The following is a 21,379-nucleotide window of genomic DNA, read 5'->3' on the forward strand; positions in this document are numbered from 1 at the left end:
CAACCATTCCAAAGAATAGGAAGGAGAGATAAGAAAGCCTTCCTCAGAAATCAGTGCAAAGAAATAGAGGAAAACAATGGAATGGGAAAGTCTAGAGATCTCTTCAAGAAAATTAGAGATAACAAGGGAACATTTCATGCAAAGATGGACACAATAAAGGACAGAAATGGTATGGACCTAACAGAAGCAGAAGATATTAAGAAGAGGTGGCAAGAATACACAGAAGAACCGTACAAAAAAGATCTTCACGACCCAGATAATCACGATGGTGTGATCACCATCCTGGAGCCAGACATCCTGGAATGTGAAGTCAAGTGGGCCTTAGGAAGCATCACTAGTGAACAAAGCTAGTGGAGGTGATGGAATTCAAATTCAGCTATTTCAAATCCTAAAAAATGATGCTGCTGTGAAAGTGCTGCACTCAATATACCAGCAAATTTGGAAAACTCAGCAGTGGCCACAGGACTGGAAAAGGTCAGTTTTCATTCCAGTCCCAAAGAAAGGCAATGCCAAAGAATGCTCAAACTACCACACAGTTGCAATCATCTCACATGCTAGTCAGATCAGATCAGATCAGATCAGTCGCTCAGTCGTGTCTGACTCTTTGCAACCCCATGAATCGGCAGCACACCAGGCCTCCCTGTCCATCACAAACTACCGGAGTTCACTGAGACTCACCTCCATCAAGTCAGTGATGCCATCCAGCCATCTCATCCTCTGTCGTCCTCTTCTCCTCCTGCCCCCAATCCCTCCCAGCATCAGAGTCTTTTCCAATGAGTCAACTCTTCGCGTGAGGTGGCCAAAGTACTGGAGTTTCAGCTTTAGCATCATTCCTTCCAAAGAAATCCCAGGGCTGATCGCCTTCAGAATGGACTGGTTGGATCTCCTTGCAGTCCAAGGGACTCTCAAAAGTCTTCTCCAACACCACAGTTTAAAAGCATCAATTCTTCGGCACTCAGCCTTCTTAACAGTCCAACTCTCACATCCATACATGACCACAGGAAAAACCATAGCCTTGACTAGATGAACCTTTGTTGGCAAAGTAATGTCTCTGCTTTTGAATATGCTATCTAGGTTGGTCATAACTTTCCTTCCAAGAGGTAAGCATCTTTTAATTTCATGGCTGCACTCACCATCTGCAGTGATTTTGGAGCCCAGAAAAATAAAGTCTGACACTATTTCCACTGTTTCCCCATCTATTTCCCATGAAGTGGTGGGACCAGATGCCATGATCTTCGTTTTCTGAATGTTGAGCTTTAAGCCCACTTTTTCACTCTCCATTTTCATTTTCATCGAGAGGCTTTTGAGTTCCTCTTCACTTTCTGCCATAAGGGTGGTGTCATCTGCATATCTGAGGTTATTGATATTTCTCCCGGCAATCTTGATTCCAGCTTGTGTTTCTTCCAGTCCAGCGTTTCTCATGATGTACTCTGCATATAAGTTAAATAAACAAGGTGACAATAAGCCTTGATGAACTCCTTTTCCTATTTGAAACCAGTCTGTTGTTCCATGTCCAGTTCAAAATTCTCCAAGCCAGTCTTCAACAGTACGTGAACCATGAACTTCCAGATGTTCAAGCTGGATTTAGAAAAGGCCAAGGAACCAGAGATCAAATTGCCAACATCCATTGGATCATTGAAAAAGCAAGAGAGTTCCAGAAAAACATCTACTTCTGTTTTATTGACTATGCCAAAGCCTTTGACTATGTGGACCACAACAAACTCTGGAAAATTCTTCAAGAGATGGGAATACCAGACCATCTGACCTGCCTCTTGAGAAATCTGTATGCAGGTCAGGAAGCAACAGTTAGAACTGGACATGGAACAACAGACTGGTTCCAAATAGGAAAAGGAGTACCTCAAGGCTGTATATTGTCACCCTGCTTATTTAACTTATATGCAGAGTACATCAAGTGAAATGCCAGGCTGGATAGCTGGAAACAAGATTGCTGGAAGAAATATCAATCACCTCAGATATGCAGATGACACCACCCTTATGGCAGAAAGTGAAGAACTAAAGAGCCTCTTGAAGAAAATGAAAGAGGAGAGTGAAAAAGCTGGCTTAAACCTCAACATTCAGAAAACTAAGATTATGGCATCTGGTCCCATCACTTCCTAGCAAATAGATGGGGAAACAGTGGAAACAGTGGCAGACTTTATTTTGGGGGGCTTCAAAATCAATGCAGATGATGACTGCAGCCATGAAATTAAAAGATGTCTGCTCCTTTGAAGAAAAGCTATGACCAACCTAGACAGCATATTAAAAAGCAGAGACATTACTTTGCCAACAAAGGTCTAGTCAAAGCTATGGTTTTTCCAGTAGTTATGTATGGATGTGAGAGTTGGACTATAAAGAAAGCTGAGCACCAAAGAATTGATGCTTTTCAACTGTGGTGTTGGAGAAGACTCTTGAGAGTCCCTTGGACTGCAAGGAGGTCCAACTAGTCCATCCTAAAGGAAATCAGTCCTGAATATTCATTGGAAGGACTGATGCTGAAACTCCAATATTTTGGCCACCTGAGGGGAAGAACTGACTCATCGGAAAAGACCCTGATGCTGGGAAAAATTGAAGGCAGGAGGAGAAGGGGACAACAGAGGATGAGATGGTTGGATGGCATCAGCAACTCAATGGACATGAGTTTGAGTAAACTCCAGGAGTTGGTGATGGACAGGGAGGCCTGGCGTGCTGCAGTCCATAGGGTCACAGAGTCAGACGTGACTGAACGACTGAACTGAACTGAACTAAAAGTAGGTTTAAGTCCATCCTTTTTAAAATCACTGCTTCACACCACCATCCTTTAACACACAATTCTTTTTTAAAAGATCATCTTAAATTTGCAACTTCCCCCACACTGTCCATCCTAGGCAGAATCAATTTAGTTACTGATTACATGTATTTGCATCATTTCTTTACTAACTCCCTCAAAGCATTGTAGTCGTACATGGATAGAATTCAGTCATTAAATATTTATTACATAGTAGTGCTAGTGGTAAAGAACCCACCTGTCAATGCAGGAGATGTAAGAGACACACACCTAATATTTGTATTAATATTTTATATATATATATATATATACACACACAAACATATATGGGGCTTCTCAGGTGACTCAGTGGTAAAGAATCCATCTGCCAATGCAGGAGATGCAGGTTAGATCCCTGGGTCAGGAAGATCCCCTAGAGGAAGGCATGGCAACCCATTTGTCTGTTCTTGCCTGGGAAATCCTATGGACAGAGGATCCTGGAGGGCTACAGTCCATAGGGTTGCAAAGGGTCAGACATAACTTAGTAACTAAAGAACAACAACAAACACGTGCTATAATAGGTGTTCAATGTGCTGTGGAAACACAAGAAGGAGTGTTTAGTTCTTAGACGTAAGAGAGATCAAACGAGCTACAGAGATGCTAAAGGTGAAATTTCAGCTAACCTTGAAGAATATAAGTTGGAGTTCATCAGAGAGGCAATGGATAACCAACGAGGTTATAAAGATAAGAAATTCTCCTTTCCTTCAAAAATCAGCAATTTGCAGGTTTTCAAGTTGGAGGCAGGAGGCAGTGATGGCCAGGAGGAAATAATAACTAATATTTGTATTAATGTTATGTATGTATGTATATAGGACTTCCCTGGTGGTTCAGTGGTAAAGAATCTGTCTGCCAATGCAGGAGACATATGCAGGAGGTGCAGGTTCTATCCCTGGTTCAGGAAGATACCCTGGAGAAGGGAATGGCAATCCACTCCAGAAATTTTGCCTGGGAAATCCCACGGTCAGAGGAGCCTGGCAGGCTACAATCCATGGGGTTGCAAAAGAATTGGACACAACTTAGGGACTAAGGCAACTAAACAACAACAATATATGTACATGGAGTATAGGATACGTAGCATTCTACATCTGTTATTTCAATTTAATCCTCAAAACAGTAGGTATTGCCCTTGTACTCATTTTATAAAAGAAGGAACCCTGGGCTTCCCTGGTGGTGTAATGGATAAGAATCTGCCTGCCGGTGCAGGAGATACCAGTTCAATCCCTGGTCCGGGAAAATTCCACATGCCACGGAGCAACTAAGCCCATGTATCACAGCTACTGAGCCTGTGCTCCACAGCAAGAGAAGCCACTGCAGTGAGAATCCCGTGCACTGCAACGAAGAGTAGCTCCTGCTCCCCACAACTAGAGAAAGCCTTCCCAAAAGCAATGAAAACCTAGCACAGCCAAAAATAAATAAATAAAGAGAAAAATAACTCTAGTTAAAAAAAAAAAAAAAAAAGATAAGGAACCCTGGAGCAACAAAGTCCCAGATTTTGAACTGAGACATTTTATCTTCATCAGTTCAGTTCAGTTCAGTTGCTCAGTCGTGTCCAACTCTTTGCGACCCCATGAATCGCAGCACACCAGGCCTCCCTGTCCATCACAAACTCCCAGAGTTCACTGAGACTCACGTCCATCGAGTCAGTGATGCCATCCAGCCATCTCATCCTCTGTCGTCCCCTTCTCCTCCTGCCCCCAATCCCTCCCAGCATCAGAGTCTTTTCCAATGAGTCAACTCTTCGCATGAGGTGGCCAAAGTACTGGAGTTTCAGCTTCAGCATCATTCCCTCCAAAGAAATCCCAGGGCTGATCTCCTTCAGAATGGACTGGTTGGATCTCCTTGCAGTCCAAGGGACTCTCAAGAGTCTTCTCCAACACCACAGTTCAAAAGCATCAATTCTTCGGCGCTCAGCCTTCTTCACAGTCCAACTCTCACATCCATACATGACCACAGGAAAAACCATAGCCTTGACCAGACGAACCTTTGTTGGCAAAGTAATGTCTCTGCTTTTGAATATGCTATCTAGGTTGGTCATAACTTTCCTTCCAAAGAGTAAGTGTCTTTTAATTTCATGGCTGCGGTCACCATCTGCACTGTTAGAAATGCAATTGGACATGGTGGGGGAGAGAGGAAGGTAGGGTGAACTGGGAAAATAGCATTGACATATATACACTACCATATATAAAACAGTGGGAAGCTGCTGTATAGCACAGGGAGCTCAGGTCAGTGCTCTGTAATGCCCTAGAGTAGTGGGATGGGTTGGGAAAGACTCAAGAAGGAGGGGATGTATGTATACATAGAGCTGATTCACTTAATTGTACAGCAGAAACTAACATAATATTGTAAAGCAATTATACTTTAATAATAAAATAAAATTTAAAAACAGGAAATGTAACTGAAAAGGGCAGGTTTCAAAGGATCTGTGTGTCATAATGCAGAGTGAATCAGTAGGATCTTTTAGGGACAAATACAGTAATTGAAGAACAGCTAAGGCAGAAACATGAAGCATCCACCCCTAAGAGAAACCTTGCTCTGTTTCTCCTGCTTTTGCTAACCTCTTATTTCCCAACTATTTGTCAGAGAGAAGAGAAGCAGTTGAAATCATCTTAGAGTCTGAGGGGTTCTGGGAAGTACATAATGTAATTAAGACATGAAACAAAGAGCAATGTAACTATTTCTCCCAACCTCCAGGTAAACTTATATCCAAGAATGAAATTAGGAAAATTAAAATGTTAGATATAAGATCAATTCCTGTAGATTGGAAGATTACTAGAAAATGACTACTAATAGGTACAGGGTTTCTTTGGGGAATGATGAAATGATTCTCAAATTAAATAACGGTGATTTTTGCAGAACTCTGTGAATGTACTAAAAACTGCTGAACTATATACTTTAAAGGGTGAATTTTACGTTATGTGAATTTTTTGTTAAAATTCAATAAAACCCTTATTTTATAAATAAATAAGCCTATGCTGCTACTGCTAAGTCGTTTCAGTCGTGTCCGACTCTATGCGACCCCATAGATGGGATTCTCCAGGCAAGAATACTGGAGTGGGTTGCCATTTCCTTCTCCAATGCATGAAAGTGAAAAGTGAAGTCGCTCAGTCATGTCTGACTCTTCACGACCCCATGGATTGCAGCCTACCAGGCTCCTCCGTCCATGGGATTTTCCAGGCAAGAGTAATAAGCCTATACTAGAAATTTTATAATAAATCTACTTCTATCACAGGTATGAAAAAAGAAGAGGGACTTCCCCAGCAGTCCAATGGTTCAGACTGTGTGCTTCAATGCAGGGGGTGAAGATTCCATTCCTGATCGGGAAACTAAATTCCCATACACTTTATGGCAAAAAAAAAAAAGAAGAAGAAGAAGAAAAGATGAGCTCCTGTTGAGAAGCTAATAAACTGTGACACAAAAATTCAGTCAAGTGTGATTTCTGATAACCAGCCTGTACACTAGCATTTATTCATCCAGTAAGTGCTTTAACCACCTGTATTATAGGTCCTGTGTGCAGTGCTAAAAATATAATGGCAGCAGAGATGACTTGTTAAGTGACTGCACCAGAGATGGTGACTGGGGGCATGGTATCTAAGAAAGCAGAGTCCAGGAGGGCAAATATTGGCAGAATTTCTTCAGCACATCTAGAGGTGAAGGTACTCTGGCCCACAAAAAAAATCTATGAAGCAGACTTCCCCGGTGGCCTAGTAGTTAAGAATCTGCCTGTCAATGCAGATGACACAGTTTTGATCTCTGGTCCGGGAAGATTCCACATGCTATGGAGCAACTAAGATCATATGCCACAACTTCTAAGCCTGTGCTCTAGAGCCCATGTACTGCAACAAGAGAAGCCCACACACCACAACTAGAGAAAGCCCCCACGCAGCAATGCAGCACAGCCAAAAATAAATAAAATTAAAAAAAAAAAACTTTACCCTATGCAAAGTTAAAATGTCATATTAAAAAAAAGTATGTAGTGAGAATAATAATAAACTTTAATTAAGAGACTTCCCTGGTGGTCCAGTGGCTAAGACTTTGTGCTTCCATTGCAGGGGCATGGGTTTGATCCCTGGTAGGGGAACTATGATCCCACATGACACAAAAGGTGACCAAAAAAATGAAACAAAAACACCCTGGTGCAGTCAAACAAATAAAATAAATATCAACAACAACAACAAAAAAAAAACTTTATGAAGATGGAGATGGCAACCCGCTCCAGTATTTTTGCCTGGGAAATCCCATGGACAGAGGAGCCTAGCAGGCTACATTACATGAGATCACAAAGAGTCAGAAATGGCTTAGTGACTAAACAACAACTATACAGATTTTGGATTTCTGTCTTTCAGACCTGTGCAAGAATAAATTTCTTTAAGCCAAGAAATTTAAGCCAAAAAAAAAAAACTTTAATTAAGCCCTTATTCTGTGCCAGCCAGTGTAAGTACTTTATAAAATTATTTAAAGTTCATAACTCTCAGAAAATCATTAAAGATCTGTAATTCCATATTCAAAATCCATAGGACCAGACACGTTTCAGAGTTCAGGAAATTTCAGGTTTCAGAAAGGTAAAATACGGAATTCCCTGGCAGTCCAGTGATTAGGACTCTGCACTTGCACTACTGGAGAAGGAGACGACAGAGCATGAGATGGCTGGATGGCATCACCGACGTGATGGACATGGGTTTGGGTGAACCCCGGGAGCTGGTGATGGACAGGGAGGCCTGGCGTACTGCAATTCATGGGGTCGCAAAGAGTAGGACACGACTGAGCGACTGAACTGAACTGAACTGAACTTGCACTACCAAGGACACACGTTCAATCCCTAGTCCGGGACCTAAGATCCCACAAGCCATGGGGTACGTGGCCAAAAAATAAAAATAGAAAAGTAAAATGGTACATATATATCACCCATAATCAAATAATATTTCTGGAGTAAAAATGTATAAATAGTCTCCAGTATGAGTTTTTAAAAGACCACGAGTAACCACACTTCTCTTCAGGTCAGGTTTAGCTACCATATGAACTACCTCCAAAGTAGTATGGATTACAAAGTTTTTTGGATTTTGGAATCATGAATAATCATTTTCCCATTTCTCTGATGAAGAAATTGAAGTAAGAGAGGTCAAGTTGCTTGCCCACAGTCATACAGCTTATAAAAGGAAGAGACAGAATTTTAACCCAGGCCATCTGGCTTAAAAACCTATATTCCTAATTCCACCTGCCCACCCCTACCAGGTAAATCCCAGCTGTGGATGCAGAGACTTGTCCTTGGAGACCTGCTCCTCAGGACCTTTGGGGTAGAACACCAGGGATTCTGAGAAATCTCAGAATGTATTTTTCTTAAAGAGGAGAAGCCTCCAAGTCTGAGGAAATCTAGATCTCAAGCTCCTTCTGCATTTCAGACCTCCCTCTGAGGATCCAGAAGACCTGGCTAGAACAGTTCCCTTCCCCTTCTTTAACCTTCTGACTGGATGTGATTTTGAGCCCCACAGGGCAAAACCCAACCCAGGGCTACAAAGGAGTCTGGACTGTGAGCCTCTGGGAGGGAGGAAAGGGCGATAGGGCTTTGAGAAGGACCAGGCAGGGGAAAATGAACTCTCAACAACCTACATGACAATGACCTACAGTGTCCTGCCAATGACCCCCTCACGTTTGAAAGTCATGTTTTAACATTCTATCTTTAAACCTCTGATCTCCACACCCCACTCCCACCCCCTACTGCCAGGCTTCCGAGCAAAGCTATCAATCTGAAGAGGAATTTCATCTCTGACCTTTGTCCCCGGGCCTGGCAGCTCACATGGGTAACCCACTCTCTCCCAAAGTTGGCCAAGGGACAACCCAACCAACCTCGCCTCACATCCCCCACTCTGTACTTTCGTTGACTATGTGGCTTCTGCCAGATTCTACCTGTAACTGCTTCATCTCTCAAGTTGGATGTTTGACTACTCTACCCCCTACAACCAGGAGTCATGCCAGCTGGACACACTCTCCTTCCGGGGCCCCTGGCAGCCAGCAGGGAAGGAGCCGAGACCACAGCTGTTGAGACCCTGAACCACGGGCTTGCAGCTCTGTCTCAGGTGCATAGCTCAAGGAAGCCCCTTGGTGATGATCTGCTCCTTGTTCCTGGCCTTCCTGGTCCTGGCTGCAGCCATGGTGGCCACTCCCAGGGCTGACAGACAGTGTCCAGCATGCGGGGAGCCTGCCTTGGACGTGGAGAGCCACCGGGAGCTGCTGCTTAACCTGGCCAAGAGGAGCATCTTGGACAAGCTGCACCTCAGCCAGCGCCCCACCCTGGGCCGGCCTGTGTCCGGAGTTGCTCTGCGGGCTGCCCTGCATCGACTCCACGGGCCCCCACAGGGGGCGCTTCAGGAAGCCGATGAGGGACAGGAGTATGAGATCATCAGCTTTGCCGAGACAGGTGGGTTCTTGGCCTATAGATCTTCCCCTAAACTTGATCTCTTCAGGAAACGAAAAGCTACCTCCCCGATATCTAACCTCTGACTTTCTCCCCAAAACCATCCCAACTCTGGCCTCTCACAGTCTATAGTCTCCTAATCACAGGCTCCAAACCCCCACCCGCCCAAGCGCTCCCTTATAAGTTTAGACTTGATCAATGGGCACATGAGAAGTGGGTACCTTTCACTTCTCTTTAAGACTGCCTACCCCATCTCCCCTGGTTCCTCTCTCTGCAGGCCCCACACACTTCCACAGGCTGTGATGTAAGCCCAACCACTACCTGAGCCTGGACTCAGGGTCTGGGAACTGGAGAGTCTGTCCCTCCTCTGGCCCCAGGATCCAGCTTCTCTGTACCCTGTCCTCCCCAGATACCTCATTTGAGTAAAAGGTAGAAAAGAGAAACACTCCGATTACAATTTCGCTCCACTGACTCCTGTCCTCTTGCCTTGATTACCTTGGGTCCCCACATCAGAACAGGGTCAAAATGGGGCTCAGAAAGATATTTAAAGGATAGATAAAGAACAGCAGTTGGGTAGAGAATTTAGTGGGCAGCTGGAGAGAATATCAAGAATTCAGAGACAGGGGAATTCGTTGGTGGTCCAGTGGTTTTGGAGTAGGAAATGGCAACCCACTCCAGTGTTCTTGCCTGGAAAATTTCATGGATGGAAGAGCCTGGAGGGCAGGCTGCAGTCCATGGGGTCAGAAAAAGTGGGACGTGACTGAGCATGTATGCCAGTGGTTTAGGACTCTGTACCCTCATGGCTGAGAGCCCAGGTTCAATTCCTGGTTGAGGAACTAAGATCTCAGGAGCCTCAAGGTGGGGCCAAAAAAAAAAAATAGAATTCAGAGACAGGATCTGAGAAACAGAACATAAACAAGTGATCTCTCTTGCCTCTGAGCTTCTTGCAAGTTTTGTCTTAGGTTTAGAAGGCCCTTCCCAATCCTGGTCCCTTTCCTTTGGTCAGCATCTACTCCCTTCAAGACCCAGCACTCCTATCCTGAAAATACCCACCCTGACTTGAGGCCGAGGGGCTCCCTCTCTTGTGGCCCCCATACCCTCACCCAGAACCTGGACCTTCCTTGTGGAATTGTCTGTTTCCAGGTTTTCTATGAAGTCTGTCTTTCCATAGAATTCGACCCCCTTGAGTTCAGGAACTGTCATTTATTCCTTACATTATCACCAGAGACTAGTATATAGTAGAAATAACTAACACTTATACAATATTTGGGCTTCCCCGATGGCTCCTGCAATGCAGGAGACACACAAAACTCGAGTTCGATCCCTGGGTCGTGAAGATCCCCTGGAGGAGGGCATGGCAACCCACTCCAGTATTCTTGCCTGGAGAATCCTAGGGACAGAGAAATCTGGCAGGCTACAATCCATAGGGTCACAAAGAGTCAGACGTGACTGAAGCGAATGAACACCCACACATACAATGTTTACAGTGTTCTAAACCTTTTACAGATACTAACTCCTTGAAAGCCTCACAAGTCAGGTAGGCAAATACTATTATCGTCTGTATTTTAGAAGTGATGAAACTGAGGCTCAAAGAGGTTGAGTAGCTAGCTCAAGGTCATATGACCAGTAAGTGGTGGAACCAGACAGCCTGAGTCTCAAGTCCTTGACCTTGACCATTATACCACTCTGCCTCTTGCAAACAGAGTAGATGCTTGACAACCAACCAAACCATTCTGTAGGTCAGCTTGACCATGTCTAGAGTCCCCAGTGATGAATGAGACCCTATTCCAGCTCAAAAAAGGGTTTCTGCTCATAATTAAGAACACAAACTCTGGAGCCAGATAAACTGGGCTCAAATTCTGGCTCAGCTACTTATTAATATATGTCATGGGTTGTTGATAGTTTTCTCAGTTGCAAAACAGAGATAATGAGAGGATAGTTGAGAGAATTAAGTGAACTAATTAATGTACTTAGAAAGCATGGGCTTCCCTGGTGGCTCAAACAGTAAAGAATCTGCCTGCAATGCAGGAGACCCAGGTTCAATCCCTGGGTCGGGAAGGTCCCCTGAAGAAGGGAATGGCAACCCACTCCAGTATTCTTGCCTGGAGAAACCCACAGACAGAGGAGCCTGGCAGACTACAGTACACGGGGTTGCAAAGAGTTGGACACGACTGAGCGACTAACACTTTCACTTTCTTTCACTTAGAAGGGAGAAGGTGGCAGGGAACTTAGAAGACTCAGCTTCTGCCCATGAAGAGTTTAATTGTTACTGCTAGAAATAAATTACCTAGAACACAAGGCAGAATGAAATTAATGCTGGATGAGAACACAAGCCCTTGATGGCCAGAAGTCAGTCACTGGGATCTGACAGGACAGGGAAGTCTTTTAGAAGTTTAGAAATAGGCTAGATTGTACAGGAAGTTTGACTTCAATGGGTAAAAAATGGTAAACAACATCCTAAATGGAAAAACACGAGTAAAACTCTGAAGAAACGGACTGCATTTGGAGTTGAAGGTAGTTTGGAGTGGATGAACACAAAGTGGACAACGGCCATGAAACCATGAGTCCTTTGAACACCACAATCCTGATTGGTTTTACAATTATTTATTGCTGTCACCATCCTATCTGCAACTAAGCCTTGTTACTTTATTTTTTTAATATTTATTTTATTTTTTGTTGCACTGGGTCTTCATTGCTGTGCACAGGCTTATTGCTTCAGCTTCTCTTGTCGCAGAGCACAGGCTCTAGGCATGAGGGCTTCAGTGGTTGCAGCACGTGAGCTCAGTAGTTGTGGCTCTTGGACTCCAAAGTGTGGGCTCAGTAACTGCGTCTCATGGGGTTAGTTGCTCCTCACATGTGGGATCTTCCCAGATCACGGGTCAAATCCATGTCCCCTGCATCAGCAGGTGGATTCTTTACCACTGTGCCTTCTGGATGGTTTTTTTTCACCTTTGTATCCCTGATGCTTAGGCCAGTTCCTGGCACACTGTGGCAGTAATGACAATTACCAGGTATTTATTGTACCTGCCTCCTCTCAGTTAATCCTTGCATAAAGTAGACTTTATCATTCCCTGGTCACTCAGATGGTAAAGAATCAGCCTGCAATGCCAGAGACCTGGGTTCTATCCCTGGGTCAGGAAGATCCCCTGGAGATCCCCTGGAGTAGATTCCCTGAAGATCCCCAGTAGGATCCCCTGGAGAAGGAAATGGCAACGCATTCCAGTATTCTAGCCTGGAGAATTCCACGGACAGAGGAGCCTGGCAGGCTGCAGTCCATGGGGTCGCAAAGAGCAACTAACATTTTATCATTCCCATCTTAAGAATGCAGAAACTGAAACTCAAAGAAGATAATTTACATGGCCAAGGTCATACAGCTTACCAAGGGCAGAATTCAAACACAGTTCTCTCTGACTTTAAAGTCTATATACTTTCCATATTTGCTAATCAATGAATGAATACAACATTCAGGCTGGAGGGGGTGTGACCCAAAATGAACTTTGGAGATGAGAATGACTGATCCCTGGATCTTATCTTTTACATTTAAATATTTTAGTTTCAAGTTTTCATTCCCAGCTTAAGATATCATCTCCACCATTGTGTGAAAGAGAAGATCTGAGAATTGTTCTTGCTGGAGATACAAAGAGAAAGAGCTTGGGGCCCTGGAGAAACCAGGGGAAGACCCTCCAGTGGTGTCCTGACACTGGCTCAGACTGGCTCTTGAGGCCTGATGGTAAACATCTGCCAACTGTGCATTCATTGGTATCAGTGGTAGTCTGAAATTGGCCAATATAGGAGAATGTATTCCTCAGAAATTGGCTAACACTATTAATCAGCGCCTTTTCCCCCAACTCTGGAATCCAGTTGTTAAATATTTACCAGCACAACATTGCCTTTGACCTAAAAATTCAAGTTATCTTCTTCCCACATACCTAACGTACAATGCTGAGACAGGAATGGGATAATCATAATAGATACACCTGTTCAAAATGGGAGCCAGGGGAGGAAGATGCAGAGCAGTCACTGGTTCATGAAAATTCTACCCTAAGTCTGGAATTCCTTTGGTTAAGGCCTTTTTCTGCAATTTTCCTCTCTTAAGAAGAGCCCACCATTGCTCTCCTAGGCTTCTAGATCTGCTCTCTCAGCACTTAGTGCCAGCCCCAGATGTCTTTCCTTTTAAATAAAAAGTGGCCTGTGTTTGCAGTAGAGTAATTTTCTCAGCCTGCATCTGCCCCCAAAAATTGGGGGCCTGGAGACCTGAAGACTTCTTTTCATTCTGAGTCATCTCTATCTCTTTTAGTCCAAATTGGTGCTGCTTTCCCTATTAAAATTCTCTTTAAAACTCTGTGAGCCTTTTAAATAATAAATTATAGTCTACTCAGTCAGACAAAAGGCACTCCATTCTATCAAGACAGATGCCCATCTTTAGGTTACAAGTCAGGGTGTTGGGGGATAAGATTCTTAGAAACCCTTCTGTCTAGTTGAGAGAATCTATAGAAAAACATCTTACATTTTAGATCTTTGAACTTCCCTGGTGGCCCAGTGATTAAGACTCTGTGCTTCCACTGCAGGAGCACTGGTTCCATCCCTGGCTGGGGAACTAGTGTGATTGAAAAAAAAAAAAAAAAAAGATCTTAACAAAGATGTTAGATCCTAACAAAAGGTCTTAGAGCTTATCCTTTACTGTTTTGATCATAACTCTGAAGCCATGTTCTACCTGCAGTGTCCTGGGGTTGATTTTTGCCCTGAGACCATTTCTTAGTTTGAGAACCTTTTGCCAGACAGAGTTGAGGAATGAAAAAATATTTTATTGTTCAATCTAACAAGTCCTGTTGGAAAGTTTTTCTCTAAATTCTGCTTGAACACTGAACAGTTCCTTTTTTAGTTCATCTCACTCTTGAGATGCCTTATCATAGGCAGCTAAAATAAGCCAAACTTTCAACATTCTGCTGGAAATATCTTTAGCTAAATTCACAACTTTGTTAGATACCATTTCTAGCTTCCAAGTTACCAGAGACGATAGCCAATACATAACACAGGTTCCCCTTTCTCTAGCTTCCAACAGCGATTTCTTCACTGTCCTTCCTGCCTTCACTAACAGTCTCCCTGCTGTCCTTCCATCCCTTGTCTGCCACCCAGACCCTAAGCCTGTACTGCATATTTTAAGCCTTTTCTATGGTGTACACCACTTCGGATACTTATTTCTGTTTTAGTTATCCATTAATATAGCAGATCAGCTCAAAAATTGAGGCTTAAAGCAAAAAAAAAAAAAAAATCAGTATTTTCTGTGATTTTGTAGTTTGACTGGACTTATTCTGGACAGTTCCTTCACTTGATGAGGGATCGCTGAGGTCATTCAAGTAATTGCATTCTCAGACGGGGCTGAAATCTCTAGGATGGCCTCTGATCTTACGAAGTCTCTCTCCACATGGCTTCTCATCATTCAGTAGTCTAGCTCAAGTTTCTTTAAAGCATTTAGAGGTTTCCTGTACTCCTCTGGCAGTCCAGTAGTTAAGACTCCACACCTCCAGTACAGGGGGCATAGGTTCAATAACCAGTCAGGGAACTAAGGTCCCACATGTGGCCAAATGAAAAAAAGCAATTTAAAATAAAGGTTTCCTTCCAAGAGGGGGAAGCCTCAAAGTACTTATTAAGTGCTTATTAAGCATCTACTTGCACCGTGCTTGCCTACTTCTCATTGGCCAAATCAAGTCATGTGCCAAGCCCAGAATTAATATGGGAAGGGATTGCACAAAACTGTGAATATTGGGAGGTATTGTTCACTGGTAGTCAACAATGTGAAAGTCTACCACAGCCCCTGCTGGTTCTGTGTCTGCCTGCCATAATTGGGGTGACTTACAAGGTTCTAAAAGGTAAGAGCGCTTAGTGACCTAATAAGAAAACATTAGCTGGGCCAATCAGACTCTTCTTTAAGGATTTTGGAATTGGAACACTGAAGAATCAGGTCACTTAGCTAGGAAGAACTTTTAACTAAGTTAAAAGTTCTGTAGACTCAGGAGCTGGGGCCACCATTTAGGGACCTGAGGAAGTTCACAGGGAGGCAAAAGAGGTAGATCCACAGAAAGAGAAGAAGGGAGTAGACTTACGTAGGAAGACTGAGATGACTGAGATCTTGTAGACTTTCAGAGCTGTCTAGAACAACCATATTCCAGGCTTTACAATTCACGCCAAGTCTAGCTGAATTTTAGTTTCTGCTCTTTTATGCCCATGAGCGTATCAGTGACATTCCCACAATAAAGCATTCTTTACTTAAATAAAAAAGAGTCACTAAGGCCAAAGCATAATGGCATTTAATTGCCTCCTAAAACAGGTGTATTCATCAATAAGTTTTTTTTAACTATGAATTTTATGATCTAGCCTTTTGGAAAATAATTCTGATGTCTGCATAAAATAAGAATAAAGACCTGACTTCCCTGGCAGTCCGGTGGTTAAGACTTCACCTTTCAACACAGGTGGTGGGGATTCAATCCCTGGTCAGAGAATTAAGATCCTACATGCCTCGCGGCCGGAAAACCAAAGGATAAAACAGAAGCTATGTTGTAACAAATTCAAAACAGACTTTAAAACTGGTCCATTAAAAAAAATGAATTAAAAAAAAAAGAATGAAAAGCCATCCACTCAAAAAGTGTTTATTGAATGCCTATTATGTACCAGGTGCTAGGGATACAGTGGTGGGCCACATAGACACAATCTGTACCTTTGTGGAGTTTACATCCTGGCTGGGAGTGGGGATGGGGGAAGAAGAGGGAAGGAGAAGCATATAGTCAACAAACGAACAAAAAAGCCAAGATGATTACAGACAGCGACAGTGGCCATAAAGACCGGTTAAACAGAATAGTGTATTAAAGAGATGAGGGTAAAGTTGAAGGCTGTTTTAGCTAGGTCAGTCAGGGAAGCCCCTCTAAAGAAGCAAATTTGAACTGAATGGCAAGAAGGAGCCAGTCATTCAACATTCTGGGAAAGACATTCCAGGCAGGGGAAATAGCAAGTGCAAAGGCCATGAGGTGGGTCCATGCTTCGTAAGCGTTCAAGGAACAGAAAAAAACCCAGTATAGGTAGAATATAGTCATTAAGTGGCAGAATGCCTAATCATTCAAGTTTTCTATGCTGTGTGTGTGTTCTAAGTTGCTTCAGCTGTGTCTGACTCTGAATGTCCATGGACTATAGCTCGCCAGGCTCCTCTGTCCATGGATTTCTCTAGGCAAGAATGTTAAGGGGTTTATGTATTCTAATTTTGGCTGTTCTGAGTCTTCATTGCAGTGCGCAGGCTCTTCCTTGTGGTGACTAGGCTTCTCTAGTTGTGGCACTAGGGCTTAGCTGCACCACAGCATGTGGGACCTTAGTTCCCCAAGGATCAGGGATTGAACTCATGTCCTTTGCATTGGAAGGTGGATTCTTAACCACAGGACCACCAGGGAAGTCCCTGTTAAGGGGTGTAGATTTTATTCAAATAGCAAAGGGAAGCCTTTGAAGGGTTTTAAGCTGAGATGATTAAGCTGATCAGATTTATGCTATAAAAAAATTACTCTGGGACTTCCCTGGTGGTCCAGTGGTTAAGACTCCGTGCTTCAGCTGCAGTAGGTGTGAGTTTGATCCCTGGTTAGGGAACTGAGATCCCACATGCCACATAACACAGCCAGGAAAAAAACAAAATTACTCTGACTAATGTGTGAAGAATGGTTTTGTGGGCAAGAGTGAACCAATCACTTGGCAAGCTATTGCCATAGTTCAAGAAAAAGATGATTGTGGGTTGAACTAATGTATGGTAGAGGAGGTGGGGTTAAGTGAAATTACATTATGAACTGGAGATATAGTTGACAGGTCTGCAGATAATTTCAAAGAAGGGAATGAGGGCAAGCAAGACTTTGGTTTAAGTCCCTATTTTTCCTTTATAGGGAAAGGGAAGATTGAAGAAAGAACAGGTTTGAGTTGGGGGTCAGGGAGGATAAACCTAGAGTTCTTCTCTGAACTTGAAAAGTTTGAGATAGCATTGGATATCCTAGTGGAATATCAGATCTGCGGCTGGATATACAAGCCTGAAGCTCAGGGAGAGGTCAGGGCCACAGATATAGGTATCTGGGGAGTTATCAGCATATAGATGAAATTGAAAGCCAAGGGAATTGATGGGATCTTTCTGGGAGAGAGTACATATAGAGAAGTGAAGGGAGCTGAGGACCTCCAACATTTAGAGGTCAGGCAGAGGAAGAGGAGCTGTCAGCCAAAGAAACCAAGATAGAGTAGCCAGAGTCATGAAAGCCAAGAGAAGGAAATATTTCCAGAAGGAAGGAATGGTCCACTGTGTCAAACACCTGCTTGAAGTTCAGGTAAGGCAAATATAGAGATGAAACCATGTGGATATGGCAACATGGGAGGTGTTAGTGATCCTGACAAGAGCAGGAGTAGAGGGAGCAGAAATCCAATTCATGTGTTTCAGTAGGTCAGGTGAGAGACGAAGAGGGGGAATCGGGCAACAGTGATAGGCACAGGAAGAAATGCAGAGCCATTTTTTTTCGGTCGAGCTCCACAGCAAGTGGGATCCTAGTTCCTTGACCAGGAATTGAACCCAGGCCCCTCGCACTAGAAGTCTTAACCACTGGACAGCCAGGTAAGTCCCTATGCCAGTCATTAGAACCACTCTGGTGAGGAACTGGATGTGGAGAATAAAGGAGGTGATCTTAGGGTTTCTAAAGATGATAAGCAAAATAATGGTGCGACCAATTCTAAGAACAGAGAGAGAGGTATATAGGGAGGAAAATAATGATTTCTACATTTCCACAGAATGTGGCAAAGTTAAGCAGTTAGAAGTTTAGGCCTGAAGCTTGGTGATTCCCAAGGTGCAAAATGGTCTGGACTGGACTGACAGATTCAGGAATCACCAGCATAAGATTTGCGTTGGCTGCCCACAGCTGTGGGTCAGGGCTCCCCTCAGTGTAGAGTAAGAGGAAATGGGGCTTCCCTGGGGGTCCAGTGGTTAAGACTCCGAGCTTCCACTGCAGGGGGGTGGGCAAGCTCGATCCCTGGTTGGGGAAATAAGGGTAAAAAAAAAAAGAGGAAGTGAAGGTCAAAGACAGACCAAAGAACTCTTGCACTGGAGGGATGGTCAGAGAAAGAAAAGCCAGTAAAGAAAATTAAGGAAGAATCCTAAGAGAGTTGTGAGAAGAGATTTTTAAGAAGGAAAGGGTCCTTAACAGTGCCAGGACTGTGGTTGAGAAGGAACGCACAGCGAGGTAGCAGGTAGAATGACACTCAGAAGGCCACAATGACTGGAGCTTCTCGTGTCCACAGGCCTCTGCAACACTACTCAGACTCGTCTGGATTTCCATTTCTCCTCTGACAGCTCGGCTGGAGGCTTGGAGGTCCAGCAGGCCAGCCTCATGTTCTTTGTGCAGCTCCCTCCCAATACCACCTGCCCTCTGAAGGTGAGGGTCCTTGAGCTCAGCCCACGTGACACCAACCTCACCTCGGCCACTCAGCACCTGCTGCAGGTAGACGACACTGGCTGGCACCAGCTTCTCCTGGGGCCTGAAGCTCAGACTGCCTATAGCCAGGGGCACCTGGCCCTGGAGCTGGCCCCTGAAGAACAGGTGGACTGGAGCCCAGTCGTCCTGGCTAGGGCTGCACATAGGCCTTTCGTGACAGCTCGGGTGAGAGTCGGGGGCCAGCACCGGGTTCGTCGTCGAGGCATCGACTGCCAGGGCAGGTCCAAGATGTGCTGTCGACAAGAGTTCTTCGTGGACTTCCGGGAGATCGGATGGCACGACTGGATCATCCAGCCTGAGGGCTATGCGATGAACTTCTGCACAGGGCAGTGCCCCCTGCATGTGGCAGGCATGCCAGGCATCGCCGCCTCCTTTTACACCTCGGTGCTCAATCTTCTCAAGGTCAACACAGCTGCAGGCATCACCAGAGGGAGTTCATGCTGTGTGCCCACCGTCCGGCGCCCCCTCTCTCTGCTCTACTATGACAGGGACAGCAACATTGTCAAGACTGACATACCTGACATGGTGGTAGAGGCCTGTGGGTGCAGTTAGTCTGTGTGTGGCACAGGCCGCTGGGGGGAGGGGGGACAGGCAAACACGCCCTGACGGAGGTGCTCTTCCTTGATAGTAGGGTGTGGCCCTCTTACTGCCTCTGTTCAGAAGATGGACACCCTCTTCCTGAGCAACTTGGGGAAATTATCCCCACTTTGATGTGAGGAGACCTTCATCACATCTCCTAAGATGTGATCTAAGGACAGCCATGGTACCATCTTCATAATGACTAGCCCCTTTCCTGGGGCGGAGTCCATTCAGCAAGCCCCATGAGCTCAACTGCCACCCCAGGGACTCTAATCCCCCTCCAGCCATGAGCAGTGCCATCTGAGTCCCAGACAGACACCCACAGCCCAGCTGCAATCCATGGTGCCTCCCTGCCCTTTCTACTGCACGTCCCCCACTGCAGGATGAGTTGGCCAGCTCCGTTCCCTGCTTTTCTGGATCTCCAGAGAGTCCCTCCCTTAGATCCACCAAACATTACATCCTCTCTATGTCTTGAGCCCTTTTCCCTCTGACTTGCCCAGTGGGTTGCTAAAGCCTCTCTTGGCATGCCTTCATTCATTCTTTGTCCTTATCCATCTGGCTCTGTACCCTTGGGGGCAGACTCACCTGAGTTCCTTTGGCCTCTGGCTTCCTGCTGAGCTTGACTGGCCTAGCAAACTAGCAAGAATGGAAAGCTCTTACAAGCCAAGAGTGTGGAAGCAGGGATACCAGAACTTGGGCAGAGCTGGAGCTGTGGAGGGGGTGGGGAGCTGGACAGGAGTTGTAGGGATATGAACATAGCGACAGTCCCACAGAACCCTGGAACCTAGGCAGAGGGAGAGGAGTAAGAAACACGCTGGCCTGTCTCCTCTTAGCCTTTGATCTGCCTTTTGCTAGTTCCTGGGTGCTTCAACATCCCTCCTCAGTTCCCTTAACCCTGCCCATACCTCTGAAAAGAGGTCCTTCATTGAGTCTTCTTAGTGATACAAACATAGACAGCTGAGTGGGTCTTTTATTTCCTGCCAGGACCCTGATTGGTACCCCCGATGACACAGAACCTGTCTGCCCTGCCCACTTTTCTCTCCTCACAGTCGCCTTAGGGCTGAACTTTATGTCTGTCCCACACATCATGACTCCTCCTTCTCCAGGCTGCCTCCTTTCTTAGGCCCCATCCTACTTCCTAGAACCATCTTCACTGGTCTTCCAGCTAATAAAGACCTGGGCTTTACTTGCTCCTCTCCTCCTTCTGTCCTTGGTCCGAGAGATGAGACAGATCACTGTTCAACCAGCAAGTAGGTGACAACCTGTGAGCACACACATGGTGGGAAGCAGAGACAAGGCAGCCTTCCTTCACTGATCCTCAGGGCTCCAGCCAGGAGTCCTGTTTGGGAGATGGAACTGGCCAAGGGCCACTTGAGTAGGATGGGGAGAAGGAAAGGAAAGTCTGGGGAGAGAAGAGGGAGGCATTTGCTCTGAGATTGGGTCCTCTCCAGACCTTTGCCCTCTTCCCCCACTATTGCCACCCCCACCCCCGTTAGCTGGACAGCCCTGAACCATGGGGTCGATATTGTCTGCAACCCAAGGCCAAGATTGCGCAAAACCCATGTGTCCTTTGGGAAACGTGCTGTCTGTGTTTGTTCAGCATATAACCCCCTCCTATCCAGGTCTGAGGTCCCTGGAAACGGCACCCTAAAGGATAGAGCCTGAAAGACCTCCTGGAGAAAGGCAAATCTGAGCTGCAGGCTTCGTGAGCAAATGCTTACTTGCTCAGAAGTTCTCTGTCCTTTGACTTTATGAGATCTTCACCTAAGGAGAGAATCTAAGGAAGACTTCTGGTGCTAGGCCGCCCTCTTCCACCACTGTCTCCCACCCCAAATCCACCTCCTCCCAAATCTAACCGCCCTCCTTCCAACTATAGCTTCAGTCCCCAAGGTCAAGACTAAGGTGAGGTGAAGTGAGGTACTTGCCTTGGAGACAGAATTTTAAGGGGATGTCAAAAATTCCATCAGTCAAGATAAATAATATTTTAATGCAATATTTTAAAAAATCAATGCAAAAATATCCAAGATGAACAAAATAGCAAATTTTAAAATAAACTAAATGTAACAGGAGTCAGTATTATTCCTTCTCTTT

General features: G+C 44.9%; 1 protein-coding gene across 1 annotated transcript; it reads left to right on the forward strand.

Moving 5' to 3' along the window:
* Positions 1-8,702: 8,702 nt before the first annotated feature.
* INHBC (inhibin subunit beta C) lies at positions 8,703-20,479 on the forward strand. Its single transcript, XM_027542332.1, has 2 exons — positions 8,703-9,215; positions 18,516-20,479. Exons 1-2 carry the CDS (start codon positions 8,903-8,905, stop codon positions 19,259-19,261), a joined length of 1,059 nt encoding a protein of 352 aa, XP_027398133.1. The 5' UTR covers positions 8,703-8,902; the 3' UTR covers positions 19,262-20,479.
* Positions 20,480-21,379: the final 900 nt, after the last annotated feature.

This window comes from Bos indicus x Bos taurus, chromosome 5 (genome assembly GCF_003369695.1).
Source record: "Bos indicus x Bos taurus breed Angus x Brahman F1 hybrid chromosome 5, Bos_hybrid_MaternalHap_v2.0, whole genome shotgun sequence".
In the NCBI taxonomy this organism is placed as follows: domain Eukaryota; kingdom Metazoa; phylum Chordata; class Mammalia; order Artiodactyla; family Bovidae; genus Bos; species Bos indicus x Bos taurus.

Excerpts from the sequence above, each read along its gene's own strand:
- INHBC (XM_027542332.1), top strand. The coding sequence starts at position 8,903 with ATGATCTGCTCCTTGTTCCTGGCCTTCCTGGTCCTGGCTGCAGCCATG. Across the intron at positions 9,216-18,515 it reads CATCAGCTTTGCCGAGACAG|GCCTCTGCAACACTACTCAG; the intron begins GTGGGTTCTTGG and ends TCGTGTCCACAG.